The sequence below is a fragment of the Pongo pygmaeus genome, chromosome 15 (assembly GCF_028885625.2).
Source record: "Pongo pygmaeus isolate AG05252 chromosome 15, NHGRI_mPonPyg2-v2.0_pri, whole genome shotgun sequence".
In the NCBI taxonomy this organism is placed as follows: domain Eukaryota; kingdom Metazoa; phylum Chordata; class Mammalia; order Primates; family Hominidae; genus Pongo; species Pongo pygmaeus.
The window spans coordinates 53,616,706-53,637,437 of NC_072388.2; the positions used below are offsets into that span (position 1 = coordinate 53,616,706).

Consider the following 20,732-nt stretch of genomic DNA (forward strand, 5'->3'; position numbering starts at 1 on the left):
ATATGATGATGATTAATATATTAATTTATTTCCATCTTCACTTTCATACTATTCAGTCCCAATTCTCTGGAAAAAAAAAAAAAAGAACCCTGGAAAAAAACAGGTTTACTATTATATAGCAGAAAAATAAGGATAATATTTCTTGGTTTCAAAGTTCTGATTTGTAAGTTAAACCAAGTCAATACAAAAACCTTCCTTCAGCCAAATAAAAGTAGGGAATTAAAAACCCTTTTGTAAATCCTTGGTATTATCAGGTTGCTATGAATCTGAAATACGATATACACAGATTATATCCTTAAGCATTAGGTTGGCACAAAAGTAACCGCGGTTTTTGCCACCGAAATGGCGAAACTGCATTTACTTTTGTACCAACCTAGTATTATAAAATATATACAAAGCAAGTTGAGGAACCAAACACAGAATACATGTCTACAAACATGCTTTCCAATGTACTATAAATAAAACTTTACTTAAGATCCTGAAATCAAAATTAGTTTGTATAGTATTCAGAATCAAACCTAATGACAAAGCAAGATGAAATAACCAACAGCATCATCATTATCAGAATAGTAACTAACATTTATATAAAAGATTACTATGTGTCAGAAACTAAGGGCTTTCATTTCATTTAATTCTCATAACAACCTATAAAGTAGGTACTGTCATTATATCAATTTTACAGATGAGTGAACGAAGGCTAGAATTTGGGTCACCAGCCCAACATGACCCAACTATTAGTAGTAGGTAGAGAAGTGGGTCTTCGAACCTAGGTAATCTGGCTTTGGAATCTGTGCTCATAACCACTGTGCTATAATGTCTCTGACAGCAGCTACTAATTAAAAAATCAAAAATGTATGTCTTCCTAACTTTAATCATCACGAGATAAGGAATATTCTTGGTTCATTTATGTCTAAATTTTCAACATACTTTTTCCCTTTCAACCTATTAACTATCCTCAATTTTGAGTCAGCTGATTTTATGTGATTGTTTCCTTCCCTCCCACCCCCAGTACACTGCCTTTATGTGGCTGCATTTGTATTAGTCTCTGCTTAGAAAACCAAAAATGTATGACATGATTAAACCTTGTTTGTTCAATATAAAATAAGAGTTAAATACTTTCCGTAACTTTGCTCTCTTATCAGGCCTTCAAAGTCTTGCTCAGGAAAGTACTGTTGATGTTGATAACCAGAGTATCCCACCAGGAGCACATGATGCCTTGGACTGCAATACTGTTACAGCAGTGTCTTCAGTTCTTCTCTACTGTGTATAATGCAGAGCAAGATGGGGGTGGTAGTAGAAATTATGGTAGTAAATATAAGATGTATTTTCTAGAAATATATCCATTTCGTGGAAAGATAATATTAAGACCATATCAAGCCAAATATACAAATGAGAAAGTTTCATTTACTTCAAAAAAATACAGGCTATACAAACAGACAACTGAAAGCCACATAGGAAGAAATTTCTGAAACACAAAAGAAAAAGTCTCACCTACAAGATTATTTACATGTTTAGGGCCAGTATTATTAAAAGACGTCGTCCCCTAGGTCTAGTAGAAACATATAGAGAAGTCTATGCTAACACACCTGGGAAGAGGACTATTGTCCTTCATTGTACATGACAAAAACCAAATGAACCAAACCCCTAGAAGGTATTAATGCACAAAGGTTTTAATACCTTGGCTTTAATGATTTTTCAAGGTTAAGAAACAAATTCAAATTGGTTGGGGCTTCAACTCAGTAATTAAAATCACAATGCATCTCTGAAAGGCCCTGCATTTGGAGGCAGAGTAATCTGCAAAGATGATAGTTTTTACATATGTCCTGTGACCTATACCAATATAATTACTACATTATCTTATAAAGACAAACAGTTGCTTCAAACTCTTTAAAAAATATATAATGAGTTTCCCAAAGACTCAAGTCTATATTCAAAGATGAGTAAAAAAAAATCCATTACTTTCCTAGAGTCACTTTCTTCCTTTACTCTTGCTTAAATGCAAAAGCTGATAGTTTCTGATTTGTAGAAAAATCTAAAGGTTTCTGCTTTTTAGGCAAATTCAGATTCTCTTTTGCTTTTTCTTCCTGGTTTTCTGTTTCATCACTTTCATCAACCACACATTTTCGCTTCTTTGCTTCAGCTCCTTCACTTGCCGTTTCTCCTTTGGCTTTGTTAGCCCACGCCTTTGTAAAATAGCAGGGGTGAAAAGAAAAGATTTTTAGGAAATAACAAATAAGAAGTAAATGATTTATTTACTTTTCCAGGTAATATTTTCATATATAAAGCAGAAAAATTAGCACTTGAATTAAGTGTTCTCATTGTTAACAAATCTTTTATTACTTAAATGCAGAACACATTAAACATTTACACTACTTTTATATCTCAATCTAAGCTTTGCTTGTATTAATCATATTAGTTGCAAAATACTATAATTGCAGTACTATTTAAAAATGAAACTTTTGGCCAGGCGCGGTGGCTCATGCCTGTAATCCCAGCACTTTGGGAGGCCTAGGTGGGCGGATCACGGGGTCAGGAGATCGAGACCATCCTGGCTAACACAGTGAAACCCCATCTCTACTAAAAATACAAAAAAATTAGCCGGGCATGGTAGCGGGTGCCTGTAGTCCCAGCTACTTGGGAGGCTGAGGCAGGAGACTGGAGTGAACCTGGGAGGTGGAGCTTGCAGTGAGCCGAGATCACGCCACTGCACTCCAGCCTGGGCGAGAGCAAGACTCCGTCTCAAAAAATAAATAAATAAATAAAAAATAAAAATGAAACTTTAATAATTGCAGTTTCACATGCAGTTGTATGAAATAATACAGAAAGATCCTGTGTAGCCTTGACCCAGTTTTCCCCAGTGGTAACATTTTGTAAAACTATAGCCCAACAATCACAACTATGGGGAAATGACATTGAAACAATCCCATTTTACTTCTACTCATTTGAGTGTATGTATGTATTTACTTTTATTGTGGGTTTGTTTGTTTACCACCACAGTCAAAATACAGAACCTCTTCCCCACGCCCCAACTCTGACTCCAACCCCTGGCAACCACTACTCTATTCTCCATCCTGATCATGTTGTCATTTCAGGAATGTTATATAAATGAGTATATATTCTTTGGGGTTTGGTTTTTATTCACTCAGCAAGAGCCAGACAAGGTCCATTCATTTCATCTGTCTCTTAAATCTCTTTTAATCTATAATAGTTCCCCACTCCTACTTTATTTCCCTGGCCATGTCAAGGGCTCTTCAAGCTGTAGAATTTCTCACATTAACAAACTGGATTTAAGTAAATGTTTAGGGTTTACCTCAAAAATATTGATTACATTTTTAAGTATTCAAAAACACAATCATAGCCTTTGCCAAGTCTCTTCCTCTTTTGCAGTGTAAAGTCTTATTTATACAGATGCCATTTTATTGAACAACAAATGAGAAACATAAAATTGTAAATGAGGTTCTAAATGATGCTAAAGGTGTTTAAACCAGTTTCTGGCTTCCTCATTGCGCAACACCTTTTTCATAAAACCCAATTTACCAAAGCAAGTATCTATGTTACTAGGTGCCTGTTCTGCGCCCTGCCATTCCTGGGGAAGTGAAACCTGAGGATTTAACTGGTACACCACACGCATTCCTTCCGCTTCTAACAGAGAGATTGTGTCTTCCTTCCTTCAAATGGCAGAAGTTCATCGGAAGCAAGCCAGCCACCTGTCCTAATTTCCATGTGAAAGGCTGGAACAGAACACCAGTCTTTTTCCCAAAAGGAATAGTCTCATGTAGTATTCAATGTGTAAGTAGATACAATTTTTAAAAATTCTGCTTGCAAGAACCCTAAAGTAGTATTCAAAAAATGTGAATTCATTTTTACTTATTAATTTCTTTTCCCCCTAGAGACCCGGTCTCACTCTGTCACCCATGGTGGAGTGCAGTGGCACAATCACGGCTCACTGCAGCCTTGACCTCCTGGGCTCAAGTAAGTGATCTTTCCACCTCAGCCTCCTGAGTAACTGGGACTACAGGTGTGTGTCACCATGCCAGGCTAATTTTTAAATCTTTTGTAGAGATGGTGTATCACTATGTTGCCTAGGCTGGTCTCAAACTCCTGGGCTCAAGAGATTCTCCTGCCTTGGCCTCCCAAAGTGCTAGGATTACAGGCTTGAGCCAACAAACTCAGCTTGACACTTTTGATTTTTAACAAATGCATCTTTTCTTGGGGTATTCTCCTAACTTAAAACATACAGGAATTTATAGAGATTAAAACAGTAAACTGTCAAAAAATTAACCATCCTGCCTGGGCAACACAGTGAGAGGTTGTCCCTACAAAAAAAAAAAAAGAGGACAATTGCTTGTGCCAGGTCGTGGTGGCAGTGAGCCATGATCACACCACGACACTCCTGCCTGGGTGAAAGAACAAGACCTGCCTCAAACAAAAACAAAACAAAAAACCCATCACCATTACATAATAATTACTACATATCCATATTAGCATATATCCTCACTTACTTTCCTCTTTCAAAACTTTGGTGGATGTATTCAATTTCCAAAAACAGAAAAAGGCTTTTCCTTTTTTTTTAGTTGTCATGATCGTTATTATCATTGTTGTTATTATTATTATTATTAGAGACGAGGTCTCACTATGTTGCCCAGGCTGGTCACAAACTCCTGAGCTCAAGTGATTCGCCTTGACCTCCCAATGTGCTAGGATTACAGGCATAACACACCATACCCAGCCAAAAGGCATTTCTATAAGAATTTTTTAAATCTGGGAATTCATTAAGATCTCAATCTCGGCACAATTATCCTTACCTTTCTTTCTTCAGTTGACAATACTCTAAATCGAATCATTCCTTCTTTTATTATGTCTGCTTCATCTGAAAAGTCAGGATTGTCAGACAAAATACTACTTCTATTTTCTTCTAACCACATCTGGAACCCAGTCTTTGGCCTAAAATCACAATTATGTGAAAACATTTTATACTTAAGACAGAGTTTAAAGTGCTTCATGATTTTAAGTTAGTAATCAATCATAAGTCTTTGACATCTATTATATAAAGTAAGGAAGACACAGTTACACTTGTTAATTCATATTACTTTTTTTTTTGAGACAGAGTCTCACTCTGTCACCCAGGCTGGAGTGCAATGGTGAGCGACCTCAGCTCACTGCAACCTCCGCCTCCTGGGTTCAAGCGATTCTCCTGCCTCAGCCTCCCAAGTAGCTGGGATTACAGGCATGCGCCACCACGCCCGGCTAATTTTTTGTATGGGGTTTCACCATGTTGGTCAGGCTGGTCTCAAACTCCTGACCTCACGTGATCTGCCCGCCTCAGCTTCCCAAACTGCTGGGATTACAGGCATAAGCCACCGCGCCTGGCCTCATATTACTTTAAACTGCCTGGAGACTGCAGGATCAATGAACTGGAAAATCCTTTGTAAGGTCAATTCAAAACGATCACTCACGTTTGTATTTTGCAAGTGCAGCAACCATGAACTCTGTACTTTCAACTTTTTAATGAATGTTGACAGGCTCAAGGTCTCCAACCTCACTTAGCCCTTGTGGCCTACCACATGTCCTTGGTAGGCTCTTTTTCTATTTCCCCAAACCAGCTATTTGAATTCCTCCCGACTTTTCTCAAGCCCCTTTCCCATCGCCTCACCCTTGCTCTCAGAGCTGACCTGCATCAGCATTAGGTGAAGCACGGACTCAGCACATTTGTACATTTCATTAGATTCCACTCATGACACAAATTGTCTTTAAGTCACACAAGTGAAGGTTTAATGCAAATATTTAACATTTACTGATCACTTACTATCTACTAGGCACTACTCTAAAAGCTTTATATATAGTACCTCATTTAAATGACAATAACACTATGAGATGGATACAATTATTATCTCCATTCCATAAGTGAGAAAAGGGAGGCTCAGAGACGTGAAATAACCTATCCCAGGTTACACAAACAGTAAAACTCAGACCTGGGATTCAACAACCGGGCAATTTGACTCCAAAGTCTATGTTTTTTTGTAGAGATGGAGTCTCACTCTTTCCCCTATGCTGGAGTACAGTGGCTCCATATCGGCTCACTGCAACCTCCACCTTCCAGGTTCAAGTGATTCTCCTGCCTCAGCCTCCCAAACAGCTGGGACTACAGGTACGTGCCACCACACCCAGCTAATTTTTGTATTTTTAGTAAAGACAGGGTTTCACTATATTGGCCAGGTGGGTCTCGAACTCCTGACCTCATGATCCACTCGCCTCAGCCTCCCAAAGTGCTGGGATTACAGGCGTGAGACACTGTGCCTGGCCCAGAGTCTCTTATGTTTAACCCAGCAGCTATACGCCCCTCACTAGGCTGAACCTAAATGAATCCTAAATAACAAGTCTAAACTTTTTAAGGTTAAAAAAATTTTTATTAAAAAATTACTAGTATGACCATAACCACTTGCCCAATTTCTGAAAATATGCAAATTTTAAGTAATCTTAACGTAAACCGATTTCCAGAAAAATAACAGAACAAATCAAAACAAGTAAAAATCAAGGTATAACAAAGGTTCTTGAATTTCCAAAAATTAATGAAGACCCATTTTAATGAAACTTGGGGCAATGTCACAAGTCTACCTAATGGCCTGCAATCTTCTGCTTCTAAACAGCTATTTTTAAAAAGAAAACCAAAATTGAACATTTCTTTCTTTCTTTGTTTTTTAAAGAGACGTGAGTCTCACTATGTTGCCCAGGTTGGCCTCAAACTTCTGGGCTTAAGCAACCCTTCTGCCTCAACCTTCTGAGTGGCTGGGACTACAAGAGTGCACAGCCACGTGGCTAAAACTGGACATTTCTGATTTAGTATATCAACATCTGTGACAAAATATTAGTTTCAATAGTGGTAATTCCTTAAAATTTCAAAAGTAAGTTTTTTGTATAACCAACTGATAGTATGAAAAATTAAACTATCAATCTTCTTTGTTGTTGTTTTAAGAGACAGGGTCTTGCTTTGTCACCCAGGGTGAAGTGCAGTGGTATAATCAGCTCACTGCCACCTCAAATTCCTGGGCTCAAGCAATCCTCCTGCCTCAGACTCCCAAGCAGTTGGGACTACAGGCACGTGCCACCACACACACCTGGCTGATTTTAAAACTTTTGGTAGAGATGGGGTCTCCCTACATTGCCCAGGCTGGTTCCAATCTCCTGGGCTGAAGCTATGTGACCACGTTGGCCTTCTAAAGTGTTAGGCTTGGCCAGGTGTGGTGGCTCACACCTGTAATCCCAGCACTTTGGGAAGCTGAGGTGGGCAAATCGCTTGAGGCCAAGAGTTTGAGACCAGCCTGGCCAACGTGGGAAAACTCCATCTCTACCAAAAAATAACAAAATTAGTGGGCATGGTGGCACACACCTATAATCCCAGCTACTCAGGAGGCTGAGGCATGAGAATCGCTTGAACCCAGGAGGTGGAGGTTGCAGTGAGCTGAGATTGCACCAATGCAATCCAGCCTTGGTGACAGAGCAAGACTGTCTCAAAAAAAGTGTTAGGTGGGCCGGGCATGGTGGCTCACACCTGTAATCCCTGCGCTTTGGGATGCCAGGGCGGGTGGATCACCTGAGGTCAGGAGTTCAAGACCAGCCTAACCAACATGGAGAAACCTCGTCTCTACTAAAAATACAAAATTAGTCGGGCATGGTGGCACATGCCTGTAATCCCAGCTACTCAGGAGACTGAGGCAGGAGAATCACTTGAACCCAGAGGCAGAGGTTGCAGTGAGCTGAGATTGTGCCATTGCATTGCAGTCTGGGCAACAAGAGCAAAAAGAAAAAAAAAAGTGTTAAGCTGAAAAAAACCCATGAGCCATTATGCCTGGCCTATCAATTTTCTTAAATAAAATTTTCACTGTTTAAGACCTAAATTAAATTCAGAACAAAACAGGAAATGTGAAAACCACAGCCACTCCCTCAAACTGGTTAACATAAAGTTATTAAGAAAATAAGATATACTTTATTATGAGAAAAATGAGATATATTATAGTAAAAATGAAATTGTGACTATTCTTTTCTTTTTGTTTTTTCTGAGATGGAGTCTCACTCTGTTGCCCAGGCTGGAGTGCAGTGGCACAATCTTGGCTCACTGCAGCCTCCGTCTCCTGTGTTCAAGCGATTCTCCTGCCTCAGCCTCCCGAGTAGCTGGGATTACAGACACGAGCCACCATACCTGGCAAAGTTTGTATTTTTAATAGAGATGGGGTTTCACCATGTTGGCCAGGCTGGTCTCGAACTCTTGACCTCAAGTGATCCACCCACCTCAGCCTCCCAAAGTGCTGGGATTACAGGCGTGAGCCACAGTGCCAGGCCAAAATTGTGACTTTTCAAATTTAACGGATATGTTAAAAATAAGGCCAGGAGTGGTGGCTCACACCTGTAATCCCAGCACTTTGGGAGGCCAAGGTGGGCAGATCACCTGAGGTCAGGAGTTCGAGACCAGCCTGACCAACATGGAGAAACCTCGTCTCTACTAAAGATACAAAATTAAGTGGTTCCAAGATGGTCGAATAGGAAGAGCTTCAGTCTACAGCTCCCAGCATGAGCAATGCAGAAGACGGGTGATTTCTGCACTTCCAACTGAGGTACCGGGTTCATCTCACTAGGGCTTATCGGACAGTGGGTGCAGGACAGTGGGTGTGGCACACCGAGTGTGAGCCGAAGCAGGGCGAGGCATCACTTCACCCGCGAAGCGCAAGGGGTCAGAAAATTACCTTTCCTAGCCAAGCAAAGCTGTGACAGATGGCACCTGGAAAATCGGGTCACTCCCACCCTAATACTGTGCTTTTCCAACGGTCTTAGCAAACGGCACACCAGGAGATTATATCCCACTCCTGGCTCAGAGGGTCCCATGCCCGTGGAGCCTCACTCATTGCTAGCACAGCAGTCTGAGATTGAACTGCAAGGCAGCAGCCTCGGCCAGGAAGCTCAAACTGGGTGGAGCCCACCGCAGCTCAAGGAGGCCTACCTGCCTCTGTAGACTCCACCTCTGGGGGCAGGGCATAGCCAAACAAAGGCAGCAGAAACCTCTACAGACTTAAATGTCCCTGTCTGACAGCTTTGAAGAGAGTAGTGGTTCTCCCAGCACGGAGTTTGAGATCTGAGAACGGACAGACTGCCTCCTCAGGTGGGTCCCTGAGCCCCAAGTAGCCTAACTGGGAGGCACCCCCCAGTAGGGGCAGACTGACACCTCACACGGCCGGGCACCCCTCTGAGACGAGGCTTCCAGAGGAATGATCAGGCAGCAACATTTGCTGTTCAGCAATATTTGCTGTTCTGCAGCCTCCACTGCTGATACCCAGGCAAAGAGGGTCTGGTGTGGACCTCCAGTAAACTCCAACAGACCTGCACCTGAGGGTCCCGACTGTTAAAAGGAAAACTAACAAACAAAAAGGACATCCACACCAAAACCCCATCTGTATGTCCCAATCATCAAAGACCAAAGATAGATGAAACCATAAGGATTGGGGAAAAAACAGAGCAGAAAAGCTGAAAACTCTAAAAATCAGAGCGCCTCTCCCCCTCCAAAGGAACGCAGCTCCTCACCAGCAACGGAACAAAGCTGGACAGAGAATGACTTTCACGAGTTGAGAGAAGAAGGCTTCAGACGATCAAACCTCTCCGAGCTAAAGGAAGAAGTTCGAACGCATCGAAAAGAAGCTAAAAACCTTGAGAAAAGATTAGACGAATGGCTAACTAGAATAACCAGTGTAGAGAAGTCCTCAAATGACCTGATGGAGCTGAAAACCATGGCACAAGAACTACGTGACGAATGCACAAGCCTCAGTAGCCAATTCGATAAACTGGAAGAAAGGGTATCAGTGATCAAAGATCAAATGAATGAAATGAAGCGAGAAGACAAGTTTAGAGAAAAAAGAGTAAAAAGAAACGAACAAAGCCTCCAAGAAATATGGGACTATGTGAAAAGACCAAATCTACGTTTGTTTGGTGTACCTGGGGAGAATGGAACCAAGTTGGAAAACACTCTGCAGGATACTACCCAGGAGAACTTCCCCAACCTAGCAAGGCAGGCCAACATTCAAATTCAGGAAATACAGAGAATGCCACAAAGATACTCCTCGAGAAGAGCAACTCCAAGACACATAATTGTCAGATTCACCAAAGTTGAAATGAAGGAAAAAATGTTCAGAGAGAAAGTTTGGGTTACCCACAAAGGGAAGCCCATCAGATTAACAGCTGATCTCTCGGCAGAAACTCTACGAGCCAGAAGAGAGTGGGGGCCGATATTCAACATTCTTAAAGAAAAGAATTTTCAACCCAGAATTTCATATCCAGCCAAACTAAGCTTCATAAGTGAAGGAGAAGTAAAATCCTTTACAGACAAGCAAATGCTGAGAGATTTTGTCACCACCAGGCCTGCCCTAAAAGAGCTCCTGAAGGAAGCACTAAACATGGAAAGGAACAACTGGTACCAGCCACTGAAAAAACATGCCAAATTGGAAAGACCATCGAGACTAGGAAGAAACTGCATCAACTAACGAGCAAAGTAACCAGCTAACATCATAATGACAAGATCAAATTCACACATAACAATATTAACCTTAAATGTAAATGGGCTAAATGCTCCAATTAAAAGACACAGACTGGCAAATTGGATAAAGAGTCATGATCCATCAGTGTGCTGTATTCAGGAGACCTATCTCATGTGCAGAGACACACATAGGCTCAAAATAAAGGGATGGAGGAAGATCTACCAAGCAAATGGAAAACAACAAAAGGCAGGGGTTGCAATCCTAGTCTCTGATAAAACAGACTTCAAACCAACAAAGATCAAAAGAGACAAAGAAGGCCATTACATAATGGTAAACGGATCAATTCAATTCAACAAGAAGAGCTAACAATCCTAAATATCTATGCACCCAATACAGGAGCACCCAGATTCATAAAGCAAGTCCTTAGAGACCTACAAAGAGACTTAGACTCCCACATAATAATAATGGGAGACTTTAACACCCCACTGTCAACATTAGACAGATCAACAAGACAAAGTTAACAAGGATATCCAGGAACTGAACTCAGCTCTGCACCAAGCAGACCTAATAGACATCTACAGAACTCTCCACCCCAAATCAACAGAATATACATTCTTCTCAGCACCACATCACACTTATTCCAAAACTGACCACATAGTTGGAAGTAAAGCACTCCTCAGAAAATGTAAAAGAACAGAAATTATAACAAACTGTCTCTCAGACCACAGTGCAATCAAACTAGAACTCAGGATTAGGAAACTCACCCAAACTGCTCAACCACATGGAAACTGAACAACCTGCTCCTGAATGACTACTGGGTGCATAAGGAAATGAAGGCAGAAATAAAGATGTTCTTTGAAACCAATGAGAACAAAGACACAACATACCAGAATCTCTGGGACACATTTAAAGCAGTGTGTAGAGGGAAATTTATAGCACTAAATGCCCATAAGAGAAAGCAGGAAAGATCTAAAATTGACACCCTAACATCACAATTAAAAGAACTAGAGAAGCAAGAGCAAACACATTCAAAAGCTAGCAGAAGGCAAGAAATAACTAAGATCAGAGCAGAACTGAAGGAGATAGAGACACAAAAAAACCTTCAAAAAATTAATGAATCCAGGAGCTAGTTTTTTGAAAAGATTAATAAAACTGATAGACCGCTAGCAAGACTAATGAGGAAAAGAGAGAAGAATCAAATAGATGCAATAAAAAATGATAAAGGGGTATCACCACTGATCCCACAGAAATACAAACTACCATCAGAGAATACTATAAACACCTCTATGCAAATAAACTAGAAAATCTAGAAGAAATGGATAAATTCCTGGACACATACACCCTCCCAAGACTAAACCAGGAAGAAGTTGAATCTGTGAATAGACCAATAACAGGCTCTGAAATTGAGGCAATAATTAATAGCCTACCAACCAAAAAAAGTCCAGGACCAGATGGATTCACAGCCAAATTCACCAGAGGTACAAGGAGGAGCTGGTACCATTCCTTCTGAAACTATTCCAATCAATAGAAAAAGAGGGAATCCTCCCTAACTCATTTTATGAGGCCAGCATCATCCTGATACCAAAGCCTGGCAGAGACACACAAAAAAAGAGAATTTTAGACCAATAGCCCTGATGAACATCGATGCAAAAATCCTCAATAAAATACTGGCAAACCAAATCCAGCAGCACATCAAAAGCTTATCCACCATGATCAAGTGGGCTTCATCCCTGGGATGCAAGGCTGGTTCAACATATGCAAATCAATAAACGTAATCCAGCATATAGACAGAACCAAAGACTAAAACCACATGATAATCTCAATAGATGCAGAAAAGGCCTGTGACAAAATTCAAACGCTTCATGCTAAAAAACTCTCAATAAATTAGGTATTGATGGGACGTATCTCAAAATAATAAGAGCTATTTATGACAAACCCACAGCCAATATCATACTGAATGGGCAAAACCTGGAAGCATTCCCTTTGAAAACTGGCACAAGACAGGGATGCCCTCTCTCACCACTCCTGTTCAACATAGTGTTGGAAGTTCTGGCCAGGGCAATTAGGCAGGAGAAGGAAATAAACGGTATTCAATTAGGAAAAGAGGAAGTCAAATTGTACCTGTTTGCAGATGACATGACTGTATATCTAGAAAACCCCATTGTCTCAGCCCAAAATCTCCTTAAGCTGATAGGGAACTTCAGCAAAGTCTCAGGATACAAAATCAATGTGCAAAAATCGCAAGCATTCTTATACACCAATAACAGACAAACAGAGAGCCAAATCATGAGTGAACTCCCATTCACAATTGCTTCAAAGAGAATAAAATACCTAGGAATCCAACTTACAAGGGACATAAAGGACCTCTTCAAGGAGAACTACAAACCACTGCTCAATGAAATAAAAGAGGATACAAACGAATGGAAGAACATTCCATGCTCATGGGTAGGAAGAATCAATATCACGAAAATGGCCATAGATTCAATGCCATCCCCATCAAGCTACCAATGACTTTCTTCACAGAATTGGAAAAAACTACTTTAAAGTTCATATGGAACCAAAAAAGAGCCCGCATTGCCAAGTCACTCATAAGCCAAAGGAACAAAGCTGGAGGCATCACGCTACCTGACTTCAAACTATACAAAACAGCATGGTAGTGGTACCAAAACAGAGATATAGACCAACGGAACAGAACAGAGCCCTCAGAAATAATACCACACATCTACAACCACCTGATTTTTGACAAACCTGACAAAAACAAGAAATGGGGAAAGGATTCCCTATTTAATAAATGGTGCTGGGAAAACTGCCTAGCCATATGTAGAAAGCTGAAACTGGATCCCTTCCTTACACCTTATACAAAAATTAATTCCAGATGGATTAAAGACTTAAATGTTAGATCTAAAACCATAAAAACCCTAGAAGAAAACCTAGGCAATACCATTCAGGATATAGGCATGGGCAAGGACTTCATGTCTAAAACACCAAAAGCAATGGCAACAAAAGCCAAAATTGACAGACAGGATCTAATTAAACTAAAGAGCTTCTGCACAGCAAAAGAAACTACCATCAGAGTGAACAGGCATCCTACAGAATGAGAAAAAATTTTTGCAATCTACCCATCTGACAAAGGGCTAATATCCAGAATCTACAAAGAACTGAAACAAATTTACAAGAAAAAAACAAACCCCATCAAAAAGTGGGCAAAGGATATGAGCAGACACTTCTCAAAAGAAGACATTTATGCAGCCAAAAGACACATGAAAAAATGCTCATCATCACTGGCCATCAGAGAAATGCAAATCAAAACCACAATAAGAAACCATCTCACACCAGTTAGAACGGCGATCATTAAAAAGTCAGGAAACAAAAGGTGCTGGAGAGGATATGGAGAAATAGGAACACTTTTACACTGTTGGTGGGACTGTAAACTAGTTCAACCATTGTGGAAGACAGTGTGGCGATTCCTCACGGATCTAGAACTAGAAATACCATTTGACCCAGCCATCCCATTACTGGGTATATACCCAAAGGATTATAAATCATGTTGCTATAAAAACACATGCACACGTATGTTTATTGTGGCGCTATTCACAATAGCAAAGACTTGGAACCAACCCAAATGTTCATCAAGGATAGACTGAATTAAGAAAATGTGGCACATATACACCATGGAATACTATACAGCCATAAAAAAGGATGAGTTCATGTCCCTTGTAGGGACAGGGATGAAACTGGGAACGATCACTCTCAGCAAACTATCGCAAGGACAAAAAACCAAACACCGCATGTTCTCACTCATAGGTGGGAACTGAACAATGAGAACGCTTGGACACAGGAAGGGGAACATCACACACTTGGGCCTGTTGTGGGGTGGGGGAAGTGGGGAGGGATAGCATTAGGAGATATACCTAATGTAAATGATGAGTGCGGCACACCAACATGGCACATGTGTACATATGTAACAAACCTGCAAGTTGTGCACATGTACCCTAGAGCTTAAAGTATTAAAAAAAAAAAAAAAAGATATAAAATTAGCCAGGCGTGGTGGCGTATGCCTGTAATCCCAGCTACTCAGGAGGCTGAGGCAGGAGAATCGCTTGAACCTGGGAGGTGGAGGTTGCAGTGAGCCGAGATCGTGCCAATGCACTCCAGCCTGGGCAACAAGAGCGAAACTCCGTCTCAAAAACAATAAATAAATACAAAGAAATCCAGCATAGTAGAGATCAAGAAAACAGGTAATATACTGTGTTTGTGGACAAAGAGGATATGAGCAAATAGGAATACTCATATTGCTAAAGGTGTATAAAATGATACAACATCAATGCAGAACAATCTGGCATTGGAATTATAAGTGCATATTAACTTGAACCATACATGAATCCATCCTATAGCTATATATGCATCTGTGAGAAATGCTATTCATATAAAATTATTCATTGCAGTACTGTCTGAACTAGCAAAAGACCAGTAACCATCTTTTGTCCACAAGTAGAGAACTACATGAACTATGACATGTCTATTCAATGGATACACAGATTAAAGCTCTTATTTTTCTATCCATCCATTTATGTATTTACTTTTTCTGATAGCCTTGCTATAGTATAAAGAAGTTCTTTTTGTTTTTTTTTTTTTGAGACAGAGTTTCGCTTTTGTTGCCCAGGCTGGAGTGCAGCAGCGTGATCTAGGATCACTGCAACCTCCGTGTCCCGGGTTCAAGTGATTCTCCTGCCTCAGCCTTCCGATTTACTGGGATTACAGGCATGTGCCACCACGCCTGGCTAATTTTGTATTTTTAGTAGAAACAGGGTTTCTCCATGTTGGTCAGGCTGGTCTCGAACTCCTGTCCTCAGGTGATTCGCCTGCTTCGGCTTCCCAAAGTGCTGTGATTATAGGCGTGAGCCACCGTGCCTAGCCAGTATAAAGAAGTTCTTTATGTAGTAATATAAAATAAGCTACAAAAGCTATTGTTAAGTTAAAAAAGTAACGTACAGAATAATGTGTAAAACAAAAAATAGACAAATATGTATTTGCACATAAAAGAATAATTTTGGAAAGTTCCACAAGAAACTTGTTGCAGTGATTGTTTTTGGAGACAGAAATTAGTTGGATGAAACTACTTATTATCACTCTTCTTTTTGTATCTTTTGCTATTTCTCCCCATTAAACTATTTAAAAACGAACAAAAAATTAATTACAAAATATAATGTCCAATAAAATATATCTACAATTTAAAAATATACAATTTATTAAAGCATATTTTAATAAATATTATAGACATTAATATTTGTGGCTTGCTTATAGTCACAAGTGTCCAGAATGCCCACTACCAATGCCAATGTATTATTTGTATTAAGGAATAACAGCATTGCATAATTTTGTATTACTGCTACTGTATACTTTTTACTTGGTCACTGCATGCTAAATCTCTCTATGTACTGACCTTTGGTTTTCAGTGTTTTGAGGAGGACATATAGCTGGGGTTTCAGATAATACATTTTTAAGATTTTCTTCTTTCACTTCCTCAGTTTTATTAGTTTGAGAATTTCTTTTCTGGAAATAGGATGCTGCAGATGCCTATAAAAACAAACATGAATACTGCAATAACATCTAGTATAATTTTATATGTTTTATAAGCAAGTTCTGAAAAATGTGAAGAAACATCTATAATTATTGAGAATTCTTATACTAACACGTGAAATCTGGAGTTCTCAGTTGTAAATAAATAGGCAAACACATGCAAAACCAAAAAACTACACTTCAGATTCCATGTTTTCGTTTTTTTTTTTTTTTTTTTCTCACTCTGTTGCCCAGGCTGGAGTGCAGTGGCGCGATCTCAGCTTACTGCAACCTCCGCCCTCCGAGTTCAAGTGGTTCTCCTGCCTCAGCCTCCCAAGTAGCTGGGATTACAGGCGCCTGCCACCATGCCTGGCCTAAATTCCATGTTTTCTAAATGAATACAATTATATGAAATAGAAAAGATAAGCAACAGATCTATTTTACCAATGACAAATCCGGGATCAAATACTTATCAGAGTGGAAAAATCAGGACTCAGAACAAGGAAAAATTAGGGCCATGTACAATATCAGCCACTATTAAATAACAATATACATCAGAACTATCTGGGTGATTTTAATAAAAATACAGATAAATGTCTGAGCTTCTGGGGTCTGAGTATATATATTTTTTAAAAGTGATCTATAAAAACAATGAGAGGGGCAGGATAGGCTGGGTGCGGTGGCTCATGCCTGTAATACCAGCACTTTGGGAGGCTGAGGTGGGTGGATCATTTGAGGCCAGGAGTTTGAGACCAGCCTGGCCATCATGCTGAAACCCCCTCTCTACTAAAAATACCAAAATTAGCTGGGCGTGATGTCAGGCCCCCGTAATCCCAGCTCCTCGGGAGGCTGAGGCATGAGAATTGCTTGAACCCAGGAGACAGAGGCTGCAGTGAGCTGAGATCCTGACACTGCACTCCATCCAGCCTGGGTAACAGAGTGAGACTCTGTCTCAAAAAAGACAGGGGGAGCAGGATAGTGATCTTGGAAGTCAGAATCTGCTACAAAGTGTGTAACAACTCACGAGGCAGAACAGGGAGTGATTCTGAAACAAAAAACACAACTGTTTTGGGGTTTGTTTTTTTCAGATGGGGTATCTCTTATGTTTCCCAGACTGGACTCAAACTCCTGGGCTCAAGTGATCCTCCCACCTCAGCCTCCTGAGTATCTGGGACTACAGGTGTGTACCACTGTGCCTAGCTGCAAAAACAAAATTGAACCCACTTCCCTAGCAAGACAATTGTAAACAATCAGAACCTCCTATCCTATATCTGAAACAGTGAACAAAACTGAACAAACAGATCCCATGCTGCTTACTGCAGATGAGGGTAGCTGAAACAGTACCTGCTTAGGCTTCGGCTTTGGAATCAGAGGCTTTATAATGGGAGACTTTTCATTATTTGTAGTTCGATTAAGTGCAGTGGATTTCTTGGATGATTTGCCCATATTGTCTAAAATATTAGTTGAACGTGCTGAATTCATTGACATGGCTGGTTCTTTGGAACTGGCTGATACCTAAAGAGCAAACTAGTGTTAGCACTTTATGTTTAAAGAAGAAAAATAAAATCCTGAGAGACTTATTTTTTCTTGAAATTTCTGTTAAGTTTGTATTGCCATCTCATCTTTAGAACTAAATACATTTGGTACAATCCAAATTAAGAATGATACATATATTCCCAAATACCACATCCCCAAGAAAGACAGAGGTATCTTTCAAAACCATAGGTACTTAGAAGGTAAGTAGAAAAGACAACTCTCAGCCCAAGTGCTGCTTTCTTCCTTTTCCACACAGATCAGTCTTTCATGCCTCCAAGTCTGGGGAGAGTCATCTCATCATTTGGAAATATTTCTTTGTATACAAATGTATTTAAATAATATAAAACATCACTTGGAAGAGTTTACCTTAAAGGGATTTACTCGTCCTTGGCTGCTAAAGGTAACTGCACCTTTCACAAAAAAGAAACCCTTGCTTAATAATGGTAGAAAATAGATGACTTCTGACATCTATAATACTAGACAGAATATTTTAATCCCCATTAAATGAAAACAAATGTATTTTGCAACTTTTCAAAACTATTAACAACAGATATCCTCTTTCCTACTTCTAAGCCAAAATAAAAGCTATTAAATGTGAGCTACCCCAACGTGCCACTATGAAACATATTCAGTATGTACAGATCTTTTATCTTCTGTTACTGCAGAAGAGTGGCAGCTCGTCTGAGCTAAGGTTAGTAATCCCTTTACTTGTGTTCTGCATCCCATGCCCTCCTGCTTTGTCAGAAAACCTGACCTATCAAGTTTCTTAACATCCTACATCTTTGACTTTTCCCTATTTATTGGCCCCTAAAGTTTCCCAACTTAAAAAGAAACACAAAACAAATCTTCTCTACCCCACATTCCTTCCAGTCACCATTTTCTCTCGCCTCATCCATCCAGCCTTTTTTTTTTTTGAGACAGAGTCTTGCTCTTGTTGCCCAAGCTGGAGAGCAATGGTGTGATCTCGGCTCACTGCAAAGTCCACCTCCCAGGTTCAGGCGATTCTACTGTCTCAGCCTCCCGAGTTGCTGGGATTACAGGTGCCTGCTACCATGCCCAGCTAATTTTTGTATTTTTAGTAGAGATAGGGTTTCACCATGTTGGCCAGGCTGGTCTTAAACTCCTGACCTCAGGTGATCCGTCTGCCTTGGCCTCCCACAGTGTTGGGATTACAAGCATGAGCCACCGCTCCTGGTCATCCAGCCAAATTTTTCCAAGAGCTGTTGACACTATTATCATTTCCTTACCACCCATACATTCCTCCATACAATATAGCACTTCCAGCTCTACTACCCTACAGAATCTCCTCTTGCTAAGGCCCTAAATGATCTCTACATGGTCAAATCTGGTGGATACCTTCAGTCACCTTGTTTGCTCTATCAATGGCATCCCACATAGCTGACTGTTCCTTACTTCGTGATACTGTCCTCTCTTGACTTCTGAGATACAGCATTCCCTGATTTAGTTCCTTCCTCTCTGGACCTGTGGACTCATTGTGTTCCAATAGTTGGTTCCTCCTCTTCCTCTACCCGATGCTCAAATGTTGGAGATTCCCTAGGCCTAAGCTCATTTTTCTTTTTGCTTTACATTCTCCCCCAATGCTTGCTTACCCATGCCCATGGTTTAAATTGCTATACTTATGCCAATGATTTTCACTTTGTATCTCTTGACCAGAATACTTCCCTGAGCTCCTGATTCAAATACCTGTCTTCATGACATTCTACTCACCTTACAGTAATTCATCATCTTCCTCTCTAAATCTGCTTTTCTCTAGTGTTTCCTGACTTAGCAAATTGCACCATCATTCACTCAAGTACTCAAGCCAGTGTTAACAAACTAATCTCTAATTAAGAGCTTTCCGGGCATGGTGGCTCAAGCCTGTAATCCCAGCACTTTGGGAGGCTGAGGAGGGAGGACTGCTTGAGCCCAGTTTAAGACTAGCATGGCTAACATAGGAAGACCCTGTCTCTACAAAAACAAAAAACAACAAAACAAAAAATCCAAACCAAAACAAAACTAGCCAGACATGGTGACACATGCCTGTGGTCCCAGTTACTTGGGAGGCTGAGGTGGAAAGATCACTTGGGTCTGGGAGGTTGAGGCTGCAGTGAGCCATAATCACGCCACTGCACTCTAACCTGGGTGACAGTCAGACCCTGGGGGGGGAAAAAAGAGGAGGGAGGGAGGGAGGGAAGAAGGGAAGGAGGGAGGGAGGGAAGAAGGGAGGGAGGCAGGCAGGCACTTTCCAGCTGAGCATGGCCACTTGTGCCTGTAATCCCAGAACTTTGGGAGGCTAAGGCAGAAGGGTCGCTTAAGCCCAGGAGTTCCAGACCAGCTTCGGCAACAAAGCAAGCCCCTCTCTCTACAAAAAGTACACACAAAAAATTAACCAGGCATGGTGATGCACAACTGTAGTCATAGCTACTCAGTAGGGTGAGGCAGGAGGATCACTTGAGCATACGAGTTCAAGGCTGTAGTGAGCTAGGACTGCATCACTGCACTCCAACTCTACTCCAGTCTGAGTGACAAAGCAAGATACCCTGTATCCGCACCCACCCCCCACCAAAAAAAAAAAACAAAAAAACCTTTCTATCTAGCCAATAAAAATTGTTTTATTTATCTCGTTTCTGAAAATACTTTATAAAAGTTTCCCCTTTTGTCTCTCCTGGCAGAGTACTAGCCCCTTGTGGTTTGGTGCCTCCCTGATTCACGAATCACTGAATGTTCAAATTAATCCTTCAAGATTTAAACGTGCTTTAAGTTTTTCTTCTATTACAAGAAACTGAGAATCATTCTTTACGCCCTGAACTCCTACACTCTCTTCATCATCTTCAGAAATAGCTCTCCAACTCTGCCCATTCTTTCTAACATCACCATCACCACCCTAGCTCAGGCCCTTATTCAATCTCATTTGGACTGCCTCTGTAGTTTCTTTGTTTATTTATTTGAGATGGAGTCTCACTCTGTCGCCCAGGTTGGAGTGCAGTGGTATGATCTCGCCTCACTGCAAGCTCCGCCTCCCAGGTTCACGCCATTCTCCTGCCTCAGCCTCCCAAGTAGCTGGGATTACAGGCGCCTGCCACCATGTCCGGCTAATTTTTTTGTATTTTTAGTAGAGAT

At 40.7% G+C, this 20,732-nt stretch overlaps 1 protein-coding gene across 6 annotated transcripts in view; it reads right to left on the bottom strand.

The window, feature by feature from the left end:
- Positions 1-1,384: 1,384 nt before the first annotated feature.
- Positions 1,385-20,732, bottom strand: part of WDHD1 (WD repeat and HMG-box DNA binding protein 1) — an 85,005-nt gene continuing 65,657 nt past the window's right edge. For 5 of the 6 annotated variants that reach the window (XM_054448511.2, XM_063651610.1, XM_054448513.2 and 2 more), the window contains 5 exons: positions 17,979-18,022; positions 17,421-17,591; positions 15,961-16,094; positions 4,806-4,944; positions 1,385-2,183 (listed from right to left, as the gene is read on the bottom strand). In XM_054448511.2, the coding sequence (XP_054304486.1) occupies positions 1,983-2,183; positions 4,806-4,944; positions 15,961-16,094; positions 17,421-17,591; positions 17,979-18,022 (689 nt within the window). In that variant the 3' untranslated portion in view covers positions 1,385-1,982. The remainder of the gene's footprint in view (positions 2,184-4,805; positions 4,945-15,960; positions 16,095-17,420; positions 17,592-17,978; positions 18,023-20,732) is intronic. The other variant, XM_054448512.2, reaches the window with a different exon arrangement.